The sequence below is a fragment of the Hipposideros armiger genome, unplaced genomic scaffold (genome assembly GCF_001890085.2).
Source record: "Hipposideros armiger isolate ML-2016 unplaced genomic scaffold, ASM189008v1 scaffold_969, whole genome shotgun sequence".
Classification (NCBI taxonomy): domain Eukaryota; kingdom Metazoa; phylum Chordata; class Mammalia; order Chiroptera; family Hipposideridae; genus Hipposideros; species Hipposideros armiger.
In genome coordinates, this window is record NW_017732319.1 from 559,511 (window position 1) to 580,006 (window position 20,496).

General features: G+C 43.5%; 1 protein-coding gene across 1 annotated transcript in view; it reads left to right on the top strand.

Moving 5' to 3' along the window:
* The window catches only part of CPNE4 (copine 4), a 490,556-nt gene extending 475,147 nt beyond the window's left edge, over positions 1 to 15,409 (top strand). The window contains exons 15-18 of the mRNA XM_019630989.1: positions 1,813 to 1,864; positions 4,562 to 4,695; positions 7,661 to 7,897; positions 13,663 to 15,409. Of these exons, the coding sequence (XP_019486534.1) occupies positions 1,813 to 1,864; positions 4,562 to 4,695; positions 7,661 to 7,897; positions 13,663 to 13,797 (558 nt within the window). The 3' untranslated portion in view covers positions 13,798 to 15,409. The remainder of the gene's footprint in view (positions 1 to 1,812; positions 1,865 to 4,561; positions 4,696 to 7,660; positions 7,898 to 13,662) is intronic.
* Positions 15,410 to 20,496: the final 5,087 nt, after the last annotated feature.

Consider the following 20,496-nt stretch of genomic DNA (forward strand, 5'->3'; position numbering starts at 1 on the left):
AAGAATTAGCCAGAGCTGAGGAGGTGCCGTCCCCTTCAGGTGGGTGTCAGTACCAGAATGAGGGCAGGTGGGTGCCCACCTTCTTCAAAGAGCTGTTGAACCTCAAGATTCAATTGCAACCAGCAGTCCTACTACCCGGAGATGCTTGAGTGTTCCCTACCACATCCTCACCAGGTGGCCTTCTGGTCTCAGTTTGGCCCAGCAGGGCTGAGGACACCTTGTTCCAGGCCTTCCTTTTCTCATCCATGACATCTGCCTGTTCCCCTCTGGCAAAACTTATTCTTGTTGCTCTTTTCTGAAGTCCTCATGCTCCCCAGATGCCCTGGCTCTGCCCTGCCTGTCAACTAACTTATTCTTTCTGCTGCCTTCACATCTCCTCACTGTACTTCCCAAAAAACCACTCAAATACGCCTTTTCCATGCCTGATTCCCCCCCTGCCCTAAACAGGCACTGATGGCCTCAGTAGCTCAGGTGCCCCAGCAAGTTTATGAAGTCACCACAGTTTACTTATTTAGGATAAAGTCTCAGAGTTTGCCTTGAAACTGAGCCACAAGCACCTCTGTCTTATTGTAGTTTGCGCTCTTCCAGAAATAGAGCTGAGGCAAAGATTTGGATGCAACTAGTTTATTTGAGAGATAGAGGAAACCTCAATAGAGAGTGTGGAAGCAGGAGGAAGTCAACATAGGGTATCCTAACAAGTCAGTTACCACTGTGGACAGCGGAGCTGAACCCTGCCGGGGACCCTGGGAGACATGAGCACACATAGACCCCAGGGGACGAGAAAGTTGGGGTATTGATCCTCCATCTCCTGTCAGCCACTGAGGAAGGGCTGCTCCCAAGGGACATTAATTCCCCAACACTTTTAGCCTTTCACTTGGGCAGGCAAAGTGGGCTCTGGAGGCCTAAGGAAAACTCAAGGTAAATAAAGCAAGTAAGGTGGTAGGAAGTCAGCTGGCTTGCCTAGAAGTGCTAAGGACCAGCGAGTGTGGACTAGGCACCAACTGGCATCAGTTCTGACCTCCCCCTAAGAAAAGAGAGGTCTTTTAACACAATGACCTATTTTCTAGCCCTCAGGAAAGTTGAGGCTTGGAAAGAACCTTTGAAATGGAAGCCTCTGTAAAATCCCAAATGATCCACTAGTGTCCAGATGCCAGGAGGTCCCTCTTATTTTATCAGATTATAAAAAGAAAGACGTAAACATGTTATTTAACCGTGTGCTAGGTCCTGCCAGGCAGAGGAATTTGTGTTGGAAAATTACAAGATATATTACTTTATGACTTTTCTAAAAGTAGAGTCTATCTTACCTGTACATATGTGAAAATCTGCTGTCCTATAATTCTACATACTATGTTAGAGTGAGCCTTAAATGTCAACAGCTTAGCTGGAGCTGAATAACCATCACCATGTTGAGCAGACATGGTGATAAGTCATCGTTTTTGTATCACTGGATCCCAGTAGAGCTCAGCCAAATCTAAGCCTTCAGTCTGTGGCCAGTTCTTTCTGGAAGCTATTTGGGGTTACATTTTTCTGAACTCTTCTTTCTGATTTTTTAAAAATAGGCATTATTCTCCCCTCCTGCCAGCATTTATCTGATTCTTGGAAATTTTCCTGTCGCCTCAACTCCACAGGGAATTTAGAAGTCACCCTCCATCTCAGATTGATTGTGTGACAGCTTAAAATGGTTCCTGCTGCTTAACACATAATGAACGTAATGGGCATTTGTTTGCAAACTCTTAAACCCTAGTGCCTCCTTACAGGATTAAAATTGTAATTCTCTCGTTCTTTCTTTTTTAAATTCTAATTTGCATCTAGGTCTCTCATGACTTCGCAATCAACTTTAATGAAGACAACCCAGAATGCGCAGGTAAATCACATCACAACGTAAAAGAAAACCGGTGTCTCACAGCCCTTTTGTTTGCCCCTTTCCCATCTTAGTTTCTCTTCTCGGATGCAGTGTATCCGTTATGATTGTCCACAGCAGAGAAGTAGGCTGTCTGGACCCAAATAGACTATGCTACTCCAAAGGTGGCAGAGTCCTAATGACAGAGCAGAAAAATAAGAGCTGGAAAAGACAGAAAGAATGCAAAGAGGTCTTGAGCTTGCTGCAAGAATGTTGATCCCAATGTTGGGTTCCTCTGGCCAAAAACCATGGGGGATAGTTCACCTGATGGGCAGTGATAATACTCCTCTTTCTGCTTTCCAAGTTTTTACCAAGTATTTATTTTTTACAACGTCCTCTGTGAAGGTATAAGTGGAGGGTAGGGGAAGGAGATGGAAATCATTTGACACTTTCAGGATGTTGGCAAAGGATATGGCCTCAGTGACTTCAAACAAGAGGTTTCATGGTTTTGCACCAGAAAAAGCCTTTTCAGAGCCCCGTGGTCTGTGTGCCATTATTTCCAGCTAGAAGTTCCCCCCAACACCATTCCACAGAACAATGATGATGAATTGATGATGGTAACTATGATGATAAGTTTTATCCTAGAATTATTTTTCCTGCTCTCTAAATAACAAATAGAACCAAGTATGACTGTTGCTATAAAGAGTGTAAGACCTTGTCAAGGAGGAAGGGGGCTGAACCAGGGTTAATTCAGATCCAGTAAGGTGTGTAGAGCATTCAGCAGTTTCTTTCACCAATTTGGCACTTAATGTCCAAGAATATGACATCAGTATCATTGGGTCTGCGCATAATAACCTATGAGACCCGATCTCCATTCTGCTATTATTCCCTCTCATGACCCCTTATGGTCGAGGCTTTAATATGGTTTAGACTTCACTCATCCCTAAGCACCCATTCTTTTTTTTTTTAAGATTTTATTGGGGAATCAGGGAAGGGGAACAGACAAGTTGCTGTCCTTTTGTTCTTCAGTCTAGTTGTGGAGGACGTCGCTTCACTGGCCCATGTTGGTATTATCATTGTGCTCTTCCCGGGTGAGGCAACCACTTGCCGGCCATTGGACAGCTGCTCACGGCAGCTCACGAAAGCTCACACCCACTGGGGCCAGCCCCACTGCAGCCTACGACTTCGCCGGCAACTCATGGCAACCCAGCTCCAGGTCGAGCTGTTGTTCACCATCTTAGCTGTAGAGGGCGCAGCGTCACTCGCCCTCATGTGGGATCCGAACCTGGGGCCCAGCTGCTCAGAGCTGGCGTCCCAAGCCAACTTCTAACCAACGCGCCACTCGGCCTGCCCCAGCACCCCCATTTTTCAACTATAAGAATGGTTTTTCACCAAAGCAGAGTGAAATACCCAGTGTTCCCCTGTTTCACACTCTTAGAAATCATCTGCCTGATACTTTTGAAAGAGAAGTCCAACTTGCTTATCGTAGACAAACTCAAGAGCCAAACAAGAAAAAAGAGCTTCTGTTCAGTATCACCTTCAGAGCCACGCTGCACAATGATATGACATCTGTCTTTACAGTGGCAGGCTTTGGGACAGGGCAAAGAGGGTGCAGCATTTCCAGTGGGGTTGGAAGCATGCATATCAGGGTAGAACAGACAGAACCTGCTTATCCCAAATACCCAAGAGCTGGTCTGCAATGCATGGCGGGTACGGAAAATCACCTCAGGGGGCGCTTGCGTGGATCCCTCTGGCCAAAACCAGGACCAGTGTGCTGTTTCAGGACAGAAAGGGATAGGAGGATGAACTGAAGCAGGAGAAGGCAAGAGGTACCAAGGGCATAGACACTAAGAGGAGCCATTTGAATAAAAATCATTAGTAATGGGACTCTTATTATGAGATTATGATTATAACATTAAATGTGCAGTCAAGACTCATAAAATTCTAGGAGAAGCTACACAGTCAGGACTGCTCTCCAGCAGAGTCCCACCCTTTACTATTTCCTTGGCTTACATGGCCTCAGGATGGAAGCCCCACTTTCAATGAGGGGTTGTCCATGGTGATAGATATCACTCGTCTACCCTACAATCCCCCACAGATGATATGTCAGCCATTTTGCTCCTCCATCACACAGTTGGTGAGCAGCTACCATGTGCCCATCCTGCCTCAAGAACTTTGAAGGAGTAAGTCACAATTCCTGCCCACAAGGACTTGAACATGCACATAACACCTATAGGTGGCCCGGGGTGGTGTATACTACGGTAGAGTCAACAAAGTGGTGTGAAAACTAAAGGAGCATTAAAGCTGACTTGGCTAGTGGCTGAAAGCACAGCACTTAGAGGCAGGCAGACCTGGGTTTGAATTATGAGTGTCCTGGAGCAGATCATTTAACCTCTCTAAGCCCCAGTTTCTTCCCCTGTATTTGGGAGTAACATCTATTTCATTAGGCTATGAGGATCTAAAGAAATCTTATGTGTAAAGTGGGATGCCAGGGAAAAGTTTGTGGAAAAGATTGCTTTTGGCTTGAGCTTTAAAGAGAACAATTTCACTGGGGGTAGAGGCAGCAACATCAGCAATGTAGTATTTTTTTTTTCTTATCTTACAAACATAAATGTGATGTCGATGAGGACCCTTCGGGGGGAATTTAATGCTTTATTTATGTGTGTGTTTGATTATAAATAAATTGGAGGGCTCCATTGATCTTTTCCAATTTCACCTTAGGAATTCAAGGAGTTGTGGAAGCCTATCAGAGCTGCCTTCCTAAGCTCCAACTTTATGGCCCCACCAACATTGCCCCCATCATTCAGAAGGTTGCCAAGTCAGCATCAGAGGAGACTAATACCAAGGAAGCATCGGTAAGGAGAGGGACAGTTCACCGTCTGATGGGAATGTCCCCTTTCTCACCTAGATATTGGCCACAGTACCCATCCCATTCTGATGATAAATTTCAGCATTTCTACCTGTGTGAGTTTGGACAAGTGACTTAACCCTCCTCTATCCTCAGTCTCCTCATCTGAAAAATAAGGATAAACGTACCCATTGCTGCAGGGTCATCGTGAGGCTTAGAGATGACACATCTCAAATGCCTGCAACAGAGGAGGCACTTAACAATGGAAGTTACTATATTCGCTGGAGTGTATGTCATGCCCACATTTTGTTCCTGGGAAGGAAAAAAAAAAAACTTTCTAAAAATAAACTGGTTTTCTAGTGTACCCATACTACAGACGGAGGTGATGCAAAACAGAAGTAAAACAATGGGTGATACTACCCTCTAGTGCTCAGGTGCAGCAACACAAAACATCGTAGCAAAGATTTGTTTTATATTCTAGTTGTGGTTTTCTTAAGAAAAATGCAAACTAAGGCTACAAGGCCAAATGGAACTTGCTAATATTTTAGAGTTAAATATATTACCATAATAACTTTTCTGTGTATTATTTTTAATTATATCAATATATTTCTTTTTAAGCTTTATGACCTTTTTTCAGATTTAGTAGACAATTATTGATGTCTGAATTTTTTTCTGACTTTATCCTGGGTTCCTAGGTATTGCATTAGCATAAAGGAAATAATATACTACTCCATCTTCTTACATCAGCTCATCTGAGCTCCTTGCTCTGTACCCATGTTCTCAGCCTTCCCTCATGTTAGATGGATGGAGAACCATGCTTATATGTAATGCCAGCCTCTTCTCTTGCGTCCTGGAGTACATCCCCTCTCAATTATCCAAAGACATTGACCCAGAGCAGCTGTATTCCCTCTCTCTCCTTACCTATTTCTTCTCTTTCTATTGAAGACTCATTCCCATTTGCAAATAAAACATCCTATAATATCTCCTGTTTAAGTTAAAAATCTTTCCCTTGACACCACTGTATCCCTTAGCTACTGTGCCTTATTTTACTTTCTTTGAGAGCAAAATTCAGTGAAAAAGGTGCCTATGCCACTGTCTCCATCTCTCCTCCCATTGGTTTCTCCAATCATACCAGTCAGACTTTCCTCCCCAACATTCCTCTGAAAACTATACTTGTCAAAATCTCCATCTTGCCAAACTCACAGAGGACTTGGAGCAAATTTGAGTCCTCACAGGTGCAGGATTTGGGGATAAGGGTTGGACAGGATCAGTATTTCATTCTATTTTTTAACTTTTTTATCATCAGAACTTTAAATTCAAATTCTTCAAACGATACTGCCTTGCTCAGAAAACCAATGCATAAAACAGATTTTAAGAAAACAGTCTGTTCTTAACTAAATCTGGGCTAAGAGGTGTGGTTCAAATTTGTCTGTTCTTCTTTACCCCCTTTATCTCCAAGAGCACCCAAGGCATAGCCAAGGCTCCCTGGAACCCAGATTGAAAATAGAAATCATCTCAGCCCCTCTGAGGTAACAGGACCTACAAGAGTAAAAAGAGAACAAGGCTGCCATAGGTCTGGGTTCAGGCCTGATGTTAGCTAGCATGAGTTTTGAGCTATCATTCACTCCCCCAGGGACAGGTAGTCTGCTCTGTAAGGACAGGCCAGGAAATGGTACAGGAAGCATCTAATCCACATAGCTCCCAATAAATGACCCCCAGAGGCCAGGAGCAATGATTCTTTTCCCCAGAAGTTTCTCCTGTTCTTTGAACAATGTGATCCGGGACCCTTTGTCATCACTGATTGCTAAGGATCCTAAACTTGAACATATTAGACAACTTGTACCAGGGAGTCTCTGGCTGTAGAATTTTCTCCTCAATTTTGTAGAACTCTTCTAGACAGAAAAAAAAAAAAGTCCCTTCCTTATCTAAATAGGACTTCACATACATTCAAAGACTTTAGTTCATCCATAAGCATTTTCCTAGCCTGGCTTTGGAAGCAACTGTTCCTGCTAGCTTTACTGGAAATTTCCATCAGGGTTTCAGTCTGGCAGTCCACAGCCTGTTACCTCTAGCTCCTTTAAACCTGGATCAGATTCTAGAATTCTGACAATCTCTTCAGATCAGGGGTTCTTAACCTTTTTTGTTTGCAGCTGGGGAAGTCCATGGACCTCTTCTCAGAAGTGTTTTTTAAATGCACAAAATAATATGTGCTCCATATAAAAAACGATTAATAAAATATTTTACATTTTTTGTACTAAGTCTTCAAAATCCAGTGCCTATTTCACACTTGCATCATCTTCATTTGGATGCTAGTTATCATCACAAATATTTGATCTTTATTTAGACTTTGTAAATGGATAGTTGAGAAAATAGATTGACAGCGGTGAGTTGTTCCAAACATACTTAAAAGGCTTTGAATAACTGAATCCGGTATCCATTTTTAAAGTTAAATTTAAATTCATTAAAATGAAATGAAATGAAAAATTCAGTTCTTCCATTACTCTAGCCACATTTCAAGGGCTCAGCAGTTCCATGGAGCTAGTGGCTATTTTATTGGGCAGTGCAGCCTTAAACTCTTAAAAATCTCCAAACTGAAGAGACTGTACAAATGATCTAGTCCCACCCCTCATTTGAGAGATGAAGCTGAGATTCAGAGGAGTTAAGGGATTCTCAGAGAATGAGTTTTTGAAGCCAGTCCTCCGGACTCCTCTCTGCAGCTCTCCGCCACACTGTGCTTTGTAACTGTCACTAAGGTGATTATTAGAGGTAGCCTGCAATTACTGTGCCTGCCTTTAAGCCCCATTCATCATTACCTTAAGCCTTTAGGGCTGTCGGCACAAGCACTCAAAAAAAGTGTGACGCCACAATTGCTACAGTCAGTATGCACTGAAGCCGCCCTGGTGCATAACATATTGTCCTTGTCTCCCCCACTTCTCTGTCCCCATCATCACCTGGCATCCAATTGATTGCAGCAATACTTCATCCTGTTGATCCTGACCGATGGCGTCATCACAGACATGGCCGACACCCGGGAGGCCATCGTCCACGCCTCCCACCTCCCCATGTCAGTCATCATCGTGGGAGTGGGCAATGCTGACTTCAGTGACATGCAGATGCTGGATGGTGACGACGGGATTCTGAGGTCGCCCAAGGGAGAGCCTGTCCTTCGAGACATTGTCCAGTTTGTGCCCTTCAGGAACTTCAAACACGTACGTATATCTCGGGGGCTTCCCATGGGAGAGCAGAACCAAAATAAGCTCACTCTCTACACGTTTCCACCAGTTTGTAGTGAAGCAACGCCAACTATCCATGCCTAGGCCAGGCCATCTTCCACACAGACTATGCAGAGCTTGACTCTTTGGAGATAAAAGTGTAGCTTGAATTATAGATGAGAAGTCATGCCAACTATGGTAGCCAACATTTCACTGGTATTTGCTACCATCCATATAGTTTAGGATCTCTAGTGCCCTCAGGGCTGCCGTGGACAGGTGGGCAGGTTGTTCCCTGCCCAAAGGTGCCTGACTGACGTAGCAAGAAGTTGAAATTCAGCCTGGGTTCTGCTTATCAAGCCATGTGTCCTGGTCTGTGCCTTGGCAAAGTAAATTTTCAACATGATAGAAACTTAAATCCTCTATAAATGCATAGTAAGCAGCATTAAAAACTTACTTAACTCACTAAGGAGGGAACCAGTAAGATGACAAAGCTAATTCAAAGGAGGATTTAAAACAGCTGATTATGGTTAGTGGGGAAAATGCTGGAGTATGTTTGCTAAAACAGAATCAAAACTGGTTAATGACCAAAAGGGTTAAAAAAATAAATAGACTTCGGGTTACCTCCTCTACTGGACAGAAATCTTCTCGATATTCTATAAGTTAATGTCTAGCTTTATAGTCTTGGGCTCTAATCAATAATAAATAGTAAGTCAAGCAGTGTTATATTCCCTGATGACCCCAAAGCAAGTGCATTAGGCAGTGCTCCAGTGTGACATCAGGAAGTGCTCAGTAACAGTGTTTTTTTGCATTTCCAAATTTTGGATACGTATTAACTCCACAGAGGAAAAGGCACCTTTAAATTTTTGACAACACCCTGCACCTATGGGACTGCGGTTGCCCAGAGGGACACCTTCTCTGATTCACACAAAGGCTCCCTTAGGGCTGGTGCTGGCCCTGAAGAACCCTTTGGAGCCTCCCACAGACGTGTCTGGGAGTCCCTGTGGGTAACGTGGGTTGTCACAGACAGTCCTCTGTGATCTTTTGTTCCGTACCTCTTGTGAAATCCACTAAAGAGCAGAGCATGCCCTGCCTCTGCTCCCACTGCAGCCTTGCCCTCTGCACCGCTCGTGGTGCCGGCAATGCCCCTCCCAGTGGCTGCTCACTGATCTTGAGCTGCCCCCCGAGTACAGAGTCTCCAGACTCCTCAGTGACGTGAAGCAACTCTGCAGTCCCCCTGGAAATCCCCTCCTTTCCATGCCGCAGTGACGCCCCGTCACCTGGACTGTTAATGCAGTGAAGTCTGTGTCCCCACGTCTCAAGGATCTCTGCTGGAAACACCTTCTTTAGCTTCTACTGCAGCCCTCCGTCCTCAGGCCTGAGGTTGATTATTTAGAGTCCTGGAGAGGAAGGGACAGCCAGTATGCCATCCACTCCGAGCTCTCCCTCCTGATGCTTTTTTGGAAAACCATTTCTCCTCAAGCCAAAAACCCTCATTCAAATGAATCCCTGACATTGTCCTAGCCAGTTTGTGAGGCGTGTCCAGGCACAGCCGAAACCCATTGTGGGCCCAGGCTGGGATCCCAGCTACACTGGGTAAAGTAAGTAGAAGAGGTGGAAGGATGGATGGGTCCTTGTTTACATGGATAAGTCCCAGTGCCCGCATCGGAGCCTTTGGCCTGAGCTTTTCATAAATGAGCATTTGTTCCGCTGCCTACCTGGGACAGGCTTTCAAGCAGCATTCAAGTAAAGCACAAGCCCAGTGGCCTCCACTGAAGCCGAGACCTCATGACCTGTCAGGACCACGTGGGGAGGTCCCTGTACACTCTGGGGCTCCTTGAATGATGAGGCTTTGCTCATAGCTACTGCCACACAATTACGATTCTCCTCTTAAGGAGGGCTGCAGTGTGATTAGAATCATTAAAAGAGCATAAATCAATCCTTGGCTACTGAGCTGAGTGCAAAAGGAGTTCCGAGTAACAGCAGCAACACCCAGCCCCCCTGCAAGGGGGGAAGTGAGCATGGACGAGGGGTGACTTGCCTCCATAGCCCATCTGCCCCTTGCCCAAGAAGGAGGTTTCCCAATGAAACCACTCATTAGATGAAAGAGGCTCACCAAGTCCTCGGAATGTCTGCACGTGGCCAGGAAGGAGTGGTGTCCCCTACACGGAAGGATGTGCTCGGGTAGGCTGACTGCACTGCAGTTGTGTGCATCTATAAATCTCCCTATTTGCCTGATGTCCAAAGTGGGGAGAGGGGTGTCCTTCCAGATTTTGATGTCCTGCCCATTTTGCCAGCCAGACAGCAGTAGCCACAGCAATCACTGACCACCATTCATAACTTTGCCTGAGTGCAGAGGGGCCAAAGACCTCACTCCCTAGGAGATCCATGCATTTCCCCCAAACCCTCTCCCTGCCCCCTACACACACACACACACAGGTATGCTAAAATAATGCCACCGAGCCGTGCAAGATTCCAACCTCCTCCCCCAAGACCTCTTCTTCTTCAAACATTGATGGAGCACCTACTGTGTGCAAGGCATGTGCTAGCAGTGGGGCCACGGCAATATGATAAAGCCAGGGGTCCAGTCTTCAAGAAATTTACTGGACAAGTGCACAGTTGGGTCATAGGTGTCAGCAGAAAAATCCCATACTCAGCAATCCATGGGTAGTTGAAAAGGGCTGAAATGTTGCTACAGAACTTTAGAGCAGAGAGAAGCAGCCATGAGGAAAGCCCTACAGCTTGAGCTGTAAGGAAGAGCCTAGGCAAGCGAGGTGGAGGGGGGGGGGAGGCATCAGCAACAGGGAAGCTCCCTGTTCAGGGCCAGGAAGTGGGCCCCCGCTCACTGTCTCTGTGCTACTCAGCCTCCAGCTCCTCCCTGGATGACTAAAGCAGAACACCGGGAGCATATCATCCACCTGATCTTCATGGGCTTCAAATTAAATTTTGAAAACCATTTCATTATCCAGACTAATCTGCACTGAATTCAATAAGCCATAAATAAAATGAAAGATGAGGAACTGATACATTGCATATAAGCCCATAACCCATGAGTCGTCTCTCTTTTCTGCTCTGCATGATAACAGAGCTATGAAGTGGACAGGGCCCAGGCTCTGAGCTATGTGACTCTGGGCCTGTTAATGAACCTCTCTGTGCCACAGATTTTCATCTGTAAAAGGAGGCAAATGATGGCACATGCACTGGAAGATTAAAGGTGATGTCCATATAAAGCTTAACACAGATGCCTGATCCCTATAGGTGGTTCATAAATACATCTGTTCTTACCAACTGATTTCACATTTTTTGGCCTTTTCCTAACCAGCTAGTAACCCCCAAGCTCCATTTGCTCACCAGAACCACCAGGACAAGTATGCAAAGGGGTGGGAGAATCGCTTAGAGACTGTGTGTCCAGTGCTGTCCACATGCAGCTATTGAAATTTATTAAAATTAGATTAAAAGTTCAGGTTTTCAGTTGCATTAGCTACATTTCAAGGGTTCATTAACTACATGTGTGTAGTGGCTACTGTGTTGGACAGCACAGATATAGAATATTTCCATCATTAAAGCAAATTCTACTTGATGACATCACTTTTTAGGAAAGTTTTTGTCTCCAAATAACAGCAAATCCATTCACTCATTACATGAGTGGTTCTTAACCAAGGGTGACTTTGCTTCCCAGGAGACATTTTTGATGGTGACACTTGTGGAGTGCCTAATGAATCTAGTGGGTAGAGGCCTGGGATTTTGGTAAACATCCTACAATGCACAGGACAGTCCCCCTCACAAAATATGATCTGGCCCAAAATAGCAAAAATGCCAAAGCTGAGAAACCCTGGATTACATAGGTACAAATATATTTTTCGCATGTAGCTGAAAGTTAGGGTTTGGAGGCTGCTGACATTTGTGTTTCAGTGATTCAATAGCATCAGGGCCATCGCTTGGTGATTCCCTTTGCTTTTGCCTCATAATGATAAAATGGTTGCCATAGCTCCAGGAATCATGTCCTAGCTCAAGAAAAACAGGAAGAGGAAAGGAAAACAGAGCCAGCCATGTCTGCGCCCTTTAACCAGGAAAGAGTAACTTTCTAAGAAGCATCCTCCAGGAAACTCCCACTTATGTCTCAAAGGATTAAATGGGGTCGCACGACATCCCTAATACGAGAGTGGCTGGGATATCAAGTATTTGGCTTCTAACTTTTATATGAAAGATGACCAGAGAAAAGGGGTGGGAATGATTTTTGTATCTACCCCATTGTATGCATGGATCATGATCTATGTGTACACAACCCTGAGCAGTGATTTATAAAATAAAAGAGCATTTATGGATGCCCAATGTCCAATATGCTAGCACGTCTTCAAAATATGAGGGATCACTTTAGAGTAACTCCTCCCAGTGTTTTCAGAATGTTAAGACATGCGTCTCTTATTTTGAGCCTCTTAAAATCTTTGTGCAATGCAGTGACTTCTTACTCTTTCCTATTCTGTTTCTGAGAACGCCAGGACTTAGCAAAGTTGGATAACTGAGTGACAAGCCACATAGAAAGGAGCGAGCTAGAAACCAGGTCATCTGGCAGTTATTCCACCCTCTTTCCTTCAGGATCTTTTCTAAGGAATCTCAAACACTTGTTAACGGCTCAGCCTGCTTCAAGGTTTCAAACTCTTCAGTATTTATAATGAGACTCATAATGAGGGTTGGGCAACTTTGCTTTCCCAGGCGTTGAGCAGTTAGTACTGAATACCAGAGTCACAAGTCAGCTGTGCATGACTCCAGAGTTCACGCAAGATATCAGCCTCCACCTTCCTCTGCCTCAGATCATACAGTGGAGCCATAATGCTGATAGAATAAAAGCTACTTTAATTAGGGTGATGGCGTTCAAGACCCTCCATCACCTGGCCTTAAGTTCATTTTCCAACTGAATACCACACCAGCCCTGCATCCCCAACACACACACACACACACACACACACACACACACACACACACAGCCCCATCAGATGACTCACTGTCCCTAGAACAATCAAATGTCAATCCCCTCCTTCTCTACATTTTAAGACATACCCAACTTAAATGCCACCTCCTCTTGGAAGCCTGCTCTGATTTCCTCCCAGGTGATTTCATCTTTATTTTCTGTGGTCTGGTCACATAGGGTTCATGACTCTCTGGAGCAGTGCTTCTCAAATTTCATATGCGTAGGAATCACGCGAACATCAGGTTAAAATGCAGATTCCCATTCAGTAGCTCTGGAGTGAGTCTGATATTCTGCATTTCTAATAAGCTCCCATGTAATGTGATGCTGCTGGTCAGTCTGTAGCATGGATTGTGTTCTACCTCATAACAAAATTTATTTTGGACACACCAGGTTCCTTTCACAGGATTGTAACTTCCCTAATAGCAAGAACCATAGACCCCATAGACCTTGAACAAAAGTAAGTGTCTGGAATTGAATGTAAATCAGAAACAGAACTGCCAGACAATTCATCCTGCCATCCAACTTTCACCTATATTCGGATGTGAATCGTTTTGTATTTTGAGACAGGCATGAAAAAAATCTAATTAGAAAATTAATGGTTCGTTTTCCAATGATCTGACAACTCTTGCTTGGAGTAGACCCTCAAGAAATAATGAATGAATGAATGAATGAATGAATGAATGAATGAATGAATGAGACTAGCTGCTCAGAACGGTACTCAAGTCTTTTAGGCTGATTCTTGATCAGATCCCTGTGGCCAGGTGCCAAAGTCATGATGATTTCTTCTTCCCTGCAGGCATCTCCAGCTGCCCTGGCAAAGAGCGTGTTGGCTGAAGTCCCAAACCAAGTCGTGGACTATTACAATGGCAAAGGGATTAAGCCGAAGTGTTCCTCAGAGATGTATGAGTCTTCCAGGACACTAGCACCGTGAACCCCACGCACTTTTACAGAGTTCTGAAATACTATCCCTGCTAATATTTAATACTTCTACTACTCCAGTACTTAAAAGAAAACACACATACGCATTTAAAAATAGCACGTTTTGGTGATTTTTAACTAACTGACAATTTTTTTGCATGTGTAGCCCTAAGGCCTGGACCTGTTAAGCCCTTGTATTGTTAAAGACTTTTTACAAAGAAACACAAATAATTACAACATACTCTTGATAGCATGTCGCCTTGAAATAAAATGGTATCTGTATCCATTTTTTTATACAGGTTTGTTGAAATTTTGCTAAATTTCTTATTATCTTTACACTGTAAAGCATTTTGAAACATTTATTGGATGTTGATAGCCAAAATATACTTGGTTTTATCTGCTGCAGGGTGAGAGACTTTTCAAAATGGCAGATGCATGGACTGTATTTTGCATGTTTAAAATAAAAAAAAAACCCACCCACACTGTTTTTGCAGTTGTTATCTATAATTCATCCCTGCTGAGAGTGGTTTCTCTATTGAAGAAGAGGTTTACCCACCTAGAGGTAGTCTTCTTGACGTGGGCCTGGGGCACTTAGCCCAGCACCTCTCAGACATTACTGTGTACGCAAATCACCTGAGGCTCTTGCTAAAATGCAGATTGTGATGCAATAGGTCTGTATGGGACCAAGCTTCGACAGCTCTGACAAGGTCCCAGGGGATGCAAAGCTGTCCTCAGACCACACTAAGAGTACTGAGGTTCTAGACTTTAGGGTGTAATCGTAGAGACCTTCCGAAACAGGGCAGCACGTAGTCCGCTAGAGAATGGCGCCTCCTCCCCGCCAGTAGCACAAAGGTCCCGCCTGTCTCCAAAGTGGGAGTAGAAAGTGATGAGACTGATGCCAGAATCGGCCCACCCCAAATCAGTCTCACTGCTTTACAGTCGCACCACTCCCTTCAACAGATAAGGGAGTGCTCTTCCTGACTGGCCCCTGCCTTCTTACAGGCGGCATCTCACACCTTGCATGAATGGTTCCATGCCTATGTCATTCCCTAGGAATGACCTCTGAAACTCTTCAATAGAACCACAACAGTGGAGACGTCCATGGCCAATGGCTATGCAGTGTGGCTCCCCAGAAATGTGGCCCACCACGTTGGTTTTTAAGCTTAGAGTGGGGCTTCCTTTTGCCTCTTTTTATCACTCCGAGAGCAAACTCTATGAGCAGGAATGCCTGGAATCATTGTTTTAGGTAAAGGTGTTTTGTTTCAATATAAATTGGCCAGTCTTCAAATGGAAGAATGAATGTTTTACGTGTATAATCTTCTCACAGAAAAATGGACAAGTGTTTGCAGGCATAACAGGCACAAGATGGAACTTATTTTTTGGTCAGAGGGATGGGGAAATAAATCACAGGGCAAAATAGATCTGCTTGTTGTTTGTTGGGGGCGGAGGGAGTATTAACAAGCAAATCAAATGCCTTGCATAATTTCCAGTGTTATAATTATAGATCCTAACCTTGCAAATACATGTCAGCCAAATGCACAACATTTTGGGAATGATGGTAAAAATGTATGACTGAAAAAAATCATAAATATTTAAACTGTATTGTTTTATGAATAAATTGGGTACTTACAGAAGTTTTTCTGAGAGTTACAGTCTTGTTTCTCTTGTCAAGGCATTTTCCTAGCAGTGATTTATGTTATGTAGATGACATGGCCTCAGATTATGACTAGCTCTTTCCCAGTCCCATAGAAACCTGGATCATTGCTTTTAACAAACAAAGAATTAAAATATGTGGGGCTGTTTCTAGCCCCAAAGTAGGACATGAGCTTCCTTGTCTGTGTGTCTGGAACATAGTAAGCACTCAATCAATGTTTAACAAAGAGATGACTAACCAAATGAGTGAATGTATGCACGAATGAATGAATAGACTTGATAATGTGTTTCGTGATCGATCTGAAATCCATCATAGATGTAAAGGTGGATTGAGTAGCTGTGGCTGTCAATCAAAACAATGCACTATGTCATCTTCAAATATCTCTTGGGACCTATTATATTATAATGCATTCGTGTCAGGACTCTGAGGTGGAGTGACAGAAACAAAGTCCAATTTGCTTGGCAGAACCTTATGACAGTTTACTTCCCTTTTCATAGTCAGACTGAAGCCCACCTCAAAAGAATAATAAAAATAGTAGCTAACAATTTTTTGAGGGCTTACTATATGCCAGCCACTAAGTGCTTGTCACTTCCTATCTCATTTAATTCTCCCAACAGCCCTATAAGGTCATTAGTATTATCAGTCTCATTTTGCAGACACAGAGAGTTTGGGTAAGTAACCCAGGGTCACACAGCTATCAAAAGGCAGAGCCAGGATTTGAACACAGACACTCTGGCTCCTGAGCCCAAATTCATTGTATCACCCCCATTTCAGCCACCCTCCTAGCACTATACCCATCCACCTGCCATATTAAGAAGCAGATTATTAAGAGAGTTGAGAGAATGAGCCTTAAAACATGAATCATTTCAGAACTGTCTTCTCATCTGGTGATATCAGCTTTTTATTGTGGGCTCTTAGCATCTTGGATGTACAACATCTCCCTGGAAGCAGTGGAAGAGTCTCAGAATGCAACCAGGCCTTCCCTTCTTGCCACCAAGGAGACCACATAGATGGAACATAACAAACGCAGATGCTCCCAGGATCTGAGCAAGCCATGTGAACAACCGAGGAGGACCAGGTTCAAACTAAGGGACATAAGGAGTACAGAGTGGTGAGGATGGAGGGAAGCTGGAAAGCATGTGTCCAAAAGAGGGGCAGCTACCACCCAACTCCAGGGCCCACGCACAAGTGTGGACCCAATGCTAGCAGTCCATCCACTCTTACAAGAGCACTGAAAAATCTGGTGTTTCACATAAAACCCACCAATTTGTAGAGATGGAAATCTCACTCAAAATTAAACAATTGTTTTAGACACTGCAAGGGCCAAACTGTATGAGTCAGATGAGAAACACCTCTGGGCTTACGTTGGCTCTGGAGTGCAAATTTGGAACCACTGAATGATATCTGTGACCTGTCCTCCACTGGGCCTCAATGAATACTATAAACTCTTAAATTCTTGAGGACACCAAAGAGATTTGATTTCTAGGTATATGTCTATCGGTATTTGCTGTATTAGAAAATGAAACTGCAAATGTACTATGTTAGTTCATTGAAACAGCAATGATAAGCCCATTCCATGTTAACATAAATAAAATATTTTTATTAAAAAACCTATGTTTTTCGAAACCAAAACCTAATCAGTGAGACAAGCAGCACTGTACCAGTGGTCACTTGCTTAATAAAAGGCAGCTGGATTCTCATATTTGCTTCTTCATTCAACCTGTTGTAAAATGATGTTTTGGTTGAAGTACAATAAGAAAATCTAGCCTCACACGGCAACATAGTTCATAAGAAGAGGAGTGTTTTTAGTTTTCTCAGATAACTATGCTTATTTTTTTTTGCCACATGAAAACTCAACAAGTGGTAGTTTCTTAAAGGCTAGTTGCAATGTAACATATGAAATCATATCAATAAACTTTTCCTGGCATTTTCAATGGCTCTTTTACCCATGCATGATTTTGTAACATTATGCATTGGTCATTTTAAAAATATTGACCAACTCAGTTAATCAGATGTTCCAAATGCTCACACACTTTATTTTACAATGTTTTTTTAAAAATCACATTATTTTGCTGCCTAATATCACTATCAGTTTATCACACAGTCTTTAAGCATTGGGAACCTGCCAAATAACAGTGGCAGAATCAGGTTTTCCAAAACTCCAAACTTTTCTAGAAAGCTCAAATGTTCTCACTGGCAACAAATATCGTCAGTTGCTTTTCTTGAAGTGACAGGCTCCACTTCATTCATTTTTCAAGAAAATATCTCCCACATACGCACATCTGAATAACTCTTTATCTGTCAGCCTTTTCTTTTCAGGTAAAAAAGGATGTTCCGTGAAAGAAAGAAAAAAGAAGCTAGCTAGCTCCGGTCACAACACCATGGCACACGTGCTCTTCTTTGAGGCAACCATCTCGGGGTGGAATTCAGCAGAAATGGGTGCTTTGCATTTTGTCACCCAGCATATGAAAAAGACATGAGAGTCAAGATTTTATAAAAGTAATCATTGTTCCGCTCCTTCAAGAACACCCTTAAGTGAGACTGCATGTTCTTTCCTGCAAGGGCGTGAGGGTGAAAAATAAGTGACCACTGGTGCAGTGTCACATGTCATCTTCTTAAAGTGAGCTAGGAATCCAGCAGTTTTACCTGCCGTTGCTTATGCACCGTTAGTGCAAATGTCAACACAGCGAAAAAGGCAAATCACATCTTCGTGTTATTGTGGAAATAGCTTTTACCTCACAGACTCCCGGAAAGGGTCTCGGGGAACCTTCAGGAACCACACTTAGAAGGGCTTGCTCCAGACCACTTGACAAGTGTGTGTTGGCTTGCTATTTCTGCATAACAAATTACCACAAGCTTCGTGGCTTAAGACAGCACACATTTATTGTTGCAGTTTCTGTAGGTCAGAAATCCAGGGAGACTCAGCTGGGTCCTTTCAGCCTCATAAGGCTGAAATCACAATGTCAGCAGGACTGTATTCCTTCCTGTAAGCTCTAGGAAAGAACCTGCCTCCCGGCTCATTCAGGCTGTTGGTTGAAGCTGTAGAATTAAGGTCCTCCCATTTCCTTGCTGGCTGTCAGCTGGGGAAAGGCAGGTCAGGGTGGGGGTGGGAGGAGAGGCAGTGTTTCTAGAGACTTTCCACATCCCTTCTCCTGCTTTCCAATATGGCCCCCTCCATCACTGGTGGGTCAAGTACCTCTCAAACATTGCATTTCTCTGACCTTTTCTGCAGCATCTTACTCCAGCCAGCAAAAGTTCTGTTGTTAAGGGTTCGTGTGATTAGATTGGACCACCCAGATAATCCAGGATTCGCTATCCTAAAATCTATAACCTTAATGACACCCGCAAAGTCCCCGGTGTCATGTGACATAATGTGCTTAGAGGTTCCAGGGATCAGGGCTTGGACATGTTTGAAGAGCCCTTCTGCCTACCACAATGGAATGCAGGATATTGCCAGATGATTCTAAAAGGAAACGTGGGTGTTCGAAAACTGTAAGAGGGCTGCCCACAGAGACAGGAGAATATGGATGAAGTCAAGGAGTGGTGGTAAAAAAAAAAAACAAAAAAAAAAACCCAAAATCTGTTGATTCCAAATCTCTGCCCAGAAAAGCTTATTGTAAATCTGTTTGAACAGCTCCCCCTTCAGTGTTCACAGCATGGAGATGGGGATGGAGGCGTGGGAGTTAAGGAGGCAGAAGGAAAAATACATGGTCTCTGCTTCCAGAGAAGCTCACAGCCTAGAGCTGTTCATTATGCTAGGACTTGGGAATCCCATTAGGCATGCCTTAACATTTAAGACATACAATATCGAAGAACTTCCTCATGACGATGTTCATAAACACTGAAAGCAGAAGAGTGGTGAAGGGAAGAACCCAAGTCTCCCCCAGAGAGCAGAGCCCTGTCTTACTTCTGTACTTTTGGGTCCTGTTATTGGCGTCCAATACATGATGAGAGGATGAAGGAATAAATGAGTAAGAGGAGGTACCCCTCTGGGGGGCGCGGAACCAGGGGTGGGCTAGAACGTACCACAGTCCTCTGAGAACCACGGCTGCTGAGTGCAAACCAGGTCCCGGGACATCAACTTCCATTGCACCAAAATTCTGTTTAACACCAAGATTTCCAGGCAAACACTATTAAGTACAACAAACCTATAACACAAGAGAATGAGACGAGTGTCTTAAGGTTTATGTAGCACAATGACATAATCCAGATATCTCCAAAAAAATATTCTCTAGCTTTCCACTAAAAACCCCAATAGAATAGAGTGATGAAAATGTTATGGAACTAGGTAGAGATGGCGGTTCACTATATTGTGAATGTATGAACTGTCACCAAATTGTCCACTTTCAAATGGCTAATATTATGTTGCATATGTTATGTTACATCAATTTTACCTCAATTAAAAAATATATATTCCAATACCACACAGTTTATTACACTAGCATGCAATTCAATCACTCACAGGTTCCCGTCCCACACCCATCCTCACTTCGCACTTTGGATTTGGCTCCAGGTTCTTTTGCTAATCACCTCCCCCCACTTGTATCGCATTAACACATTTCTGGGCTGCCGCATTTTTCTTTAAATTATACTCCACCTCCTACTTCCCACAAACACCACCATGGACACAGTTCCCTTGCTTAATTCCCCAAAGTCCAGTCAAGAACAGACAATAGTGCTTGATGAAGATTTCCTGAATACTTGAACCGAACAAAGGAAATTGTGATGTGAAGGAGATACGCTTAACATTGGATACCTTGTTTTAGCAAAATGTGAGTCTCATTGCAATGATATATTTACTATTTGTTGCTCTTTTTTTTCCCTCTCCTAATACCCACAAAAGTGGAAGGGTACTATGTAAGGCTAGTAATTGCTCAGAGCTCCTCAACTGTTCTACAAAATACAATTTACATAGAATATAAAATGCTATCGATTTCATGATGCACTGTTATTTTATGTACTGCTTATAAAGAAAGAAAGGAAGTGCACAATTACACTATTACACACTGTTAGTTGTAAGTTTCATTATGATTTAAACAAGGCTAAAATGTGGGAAAA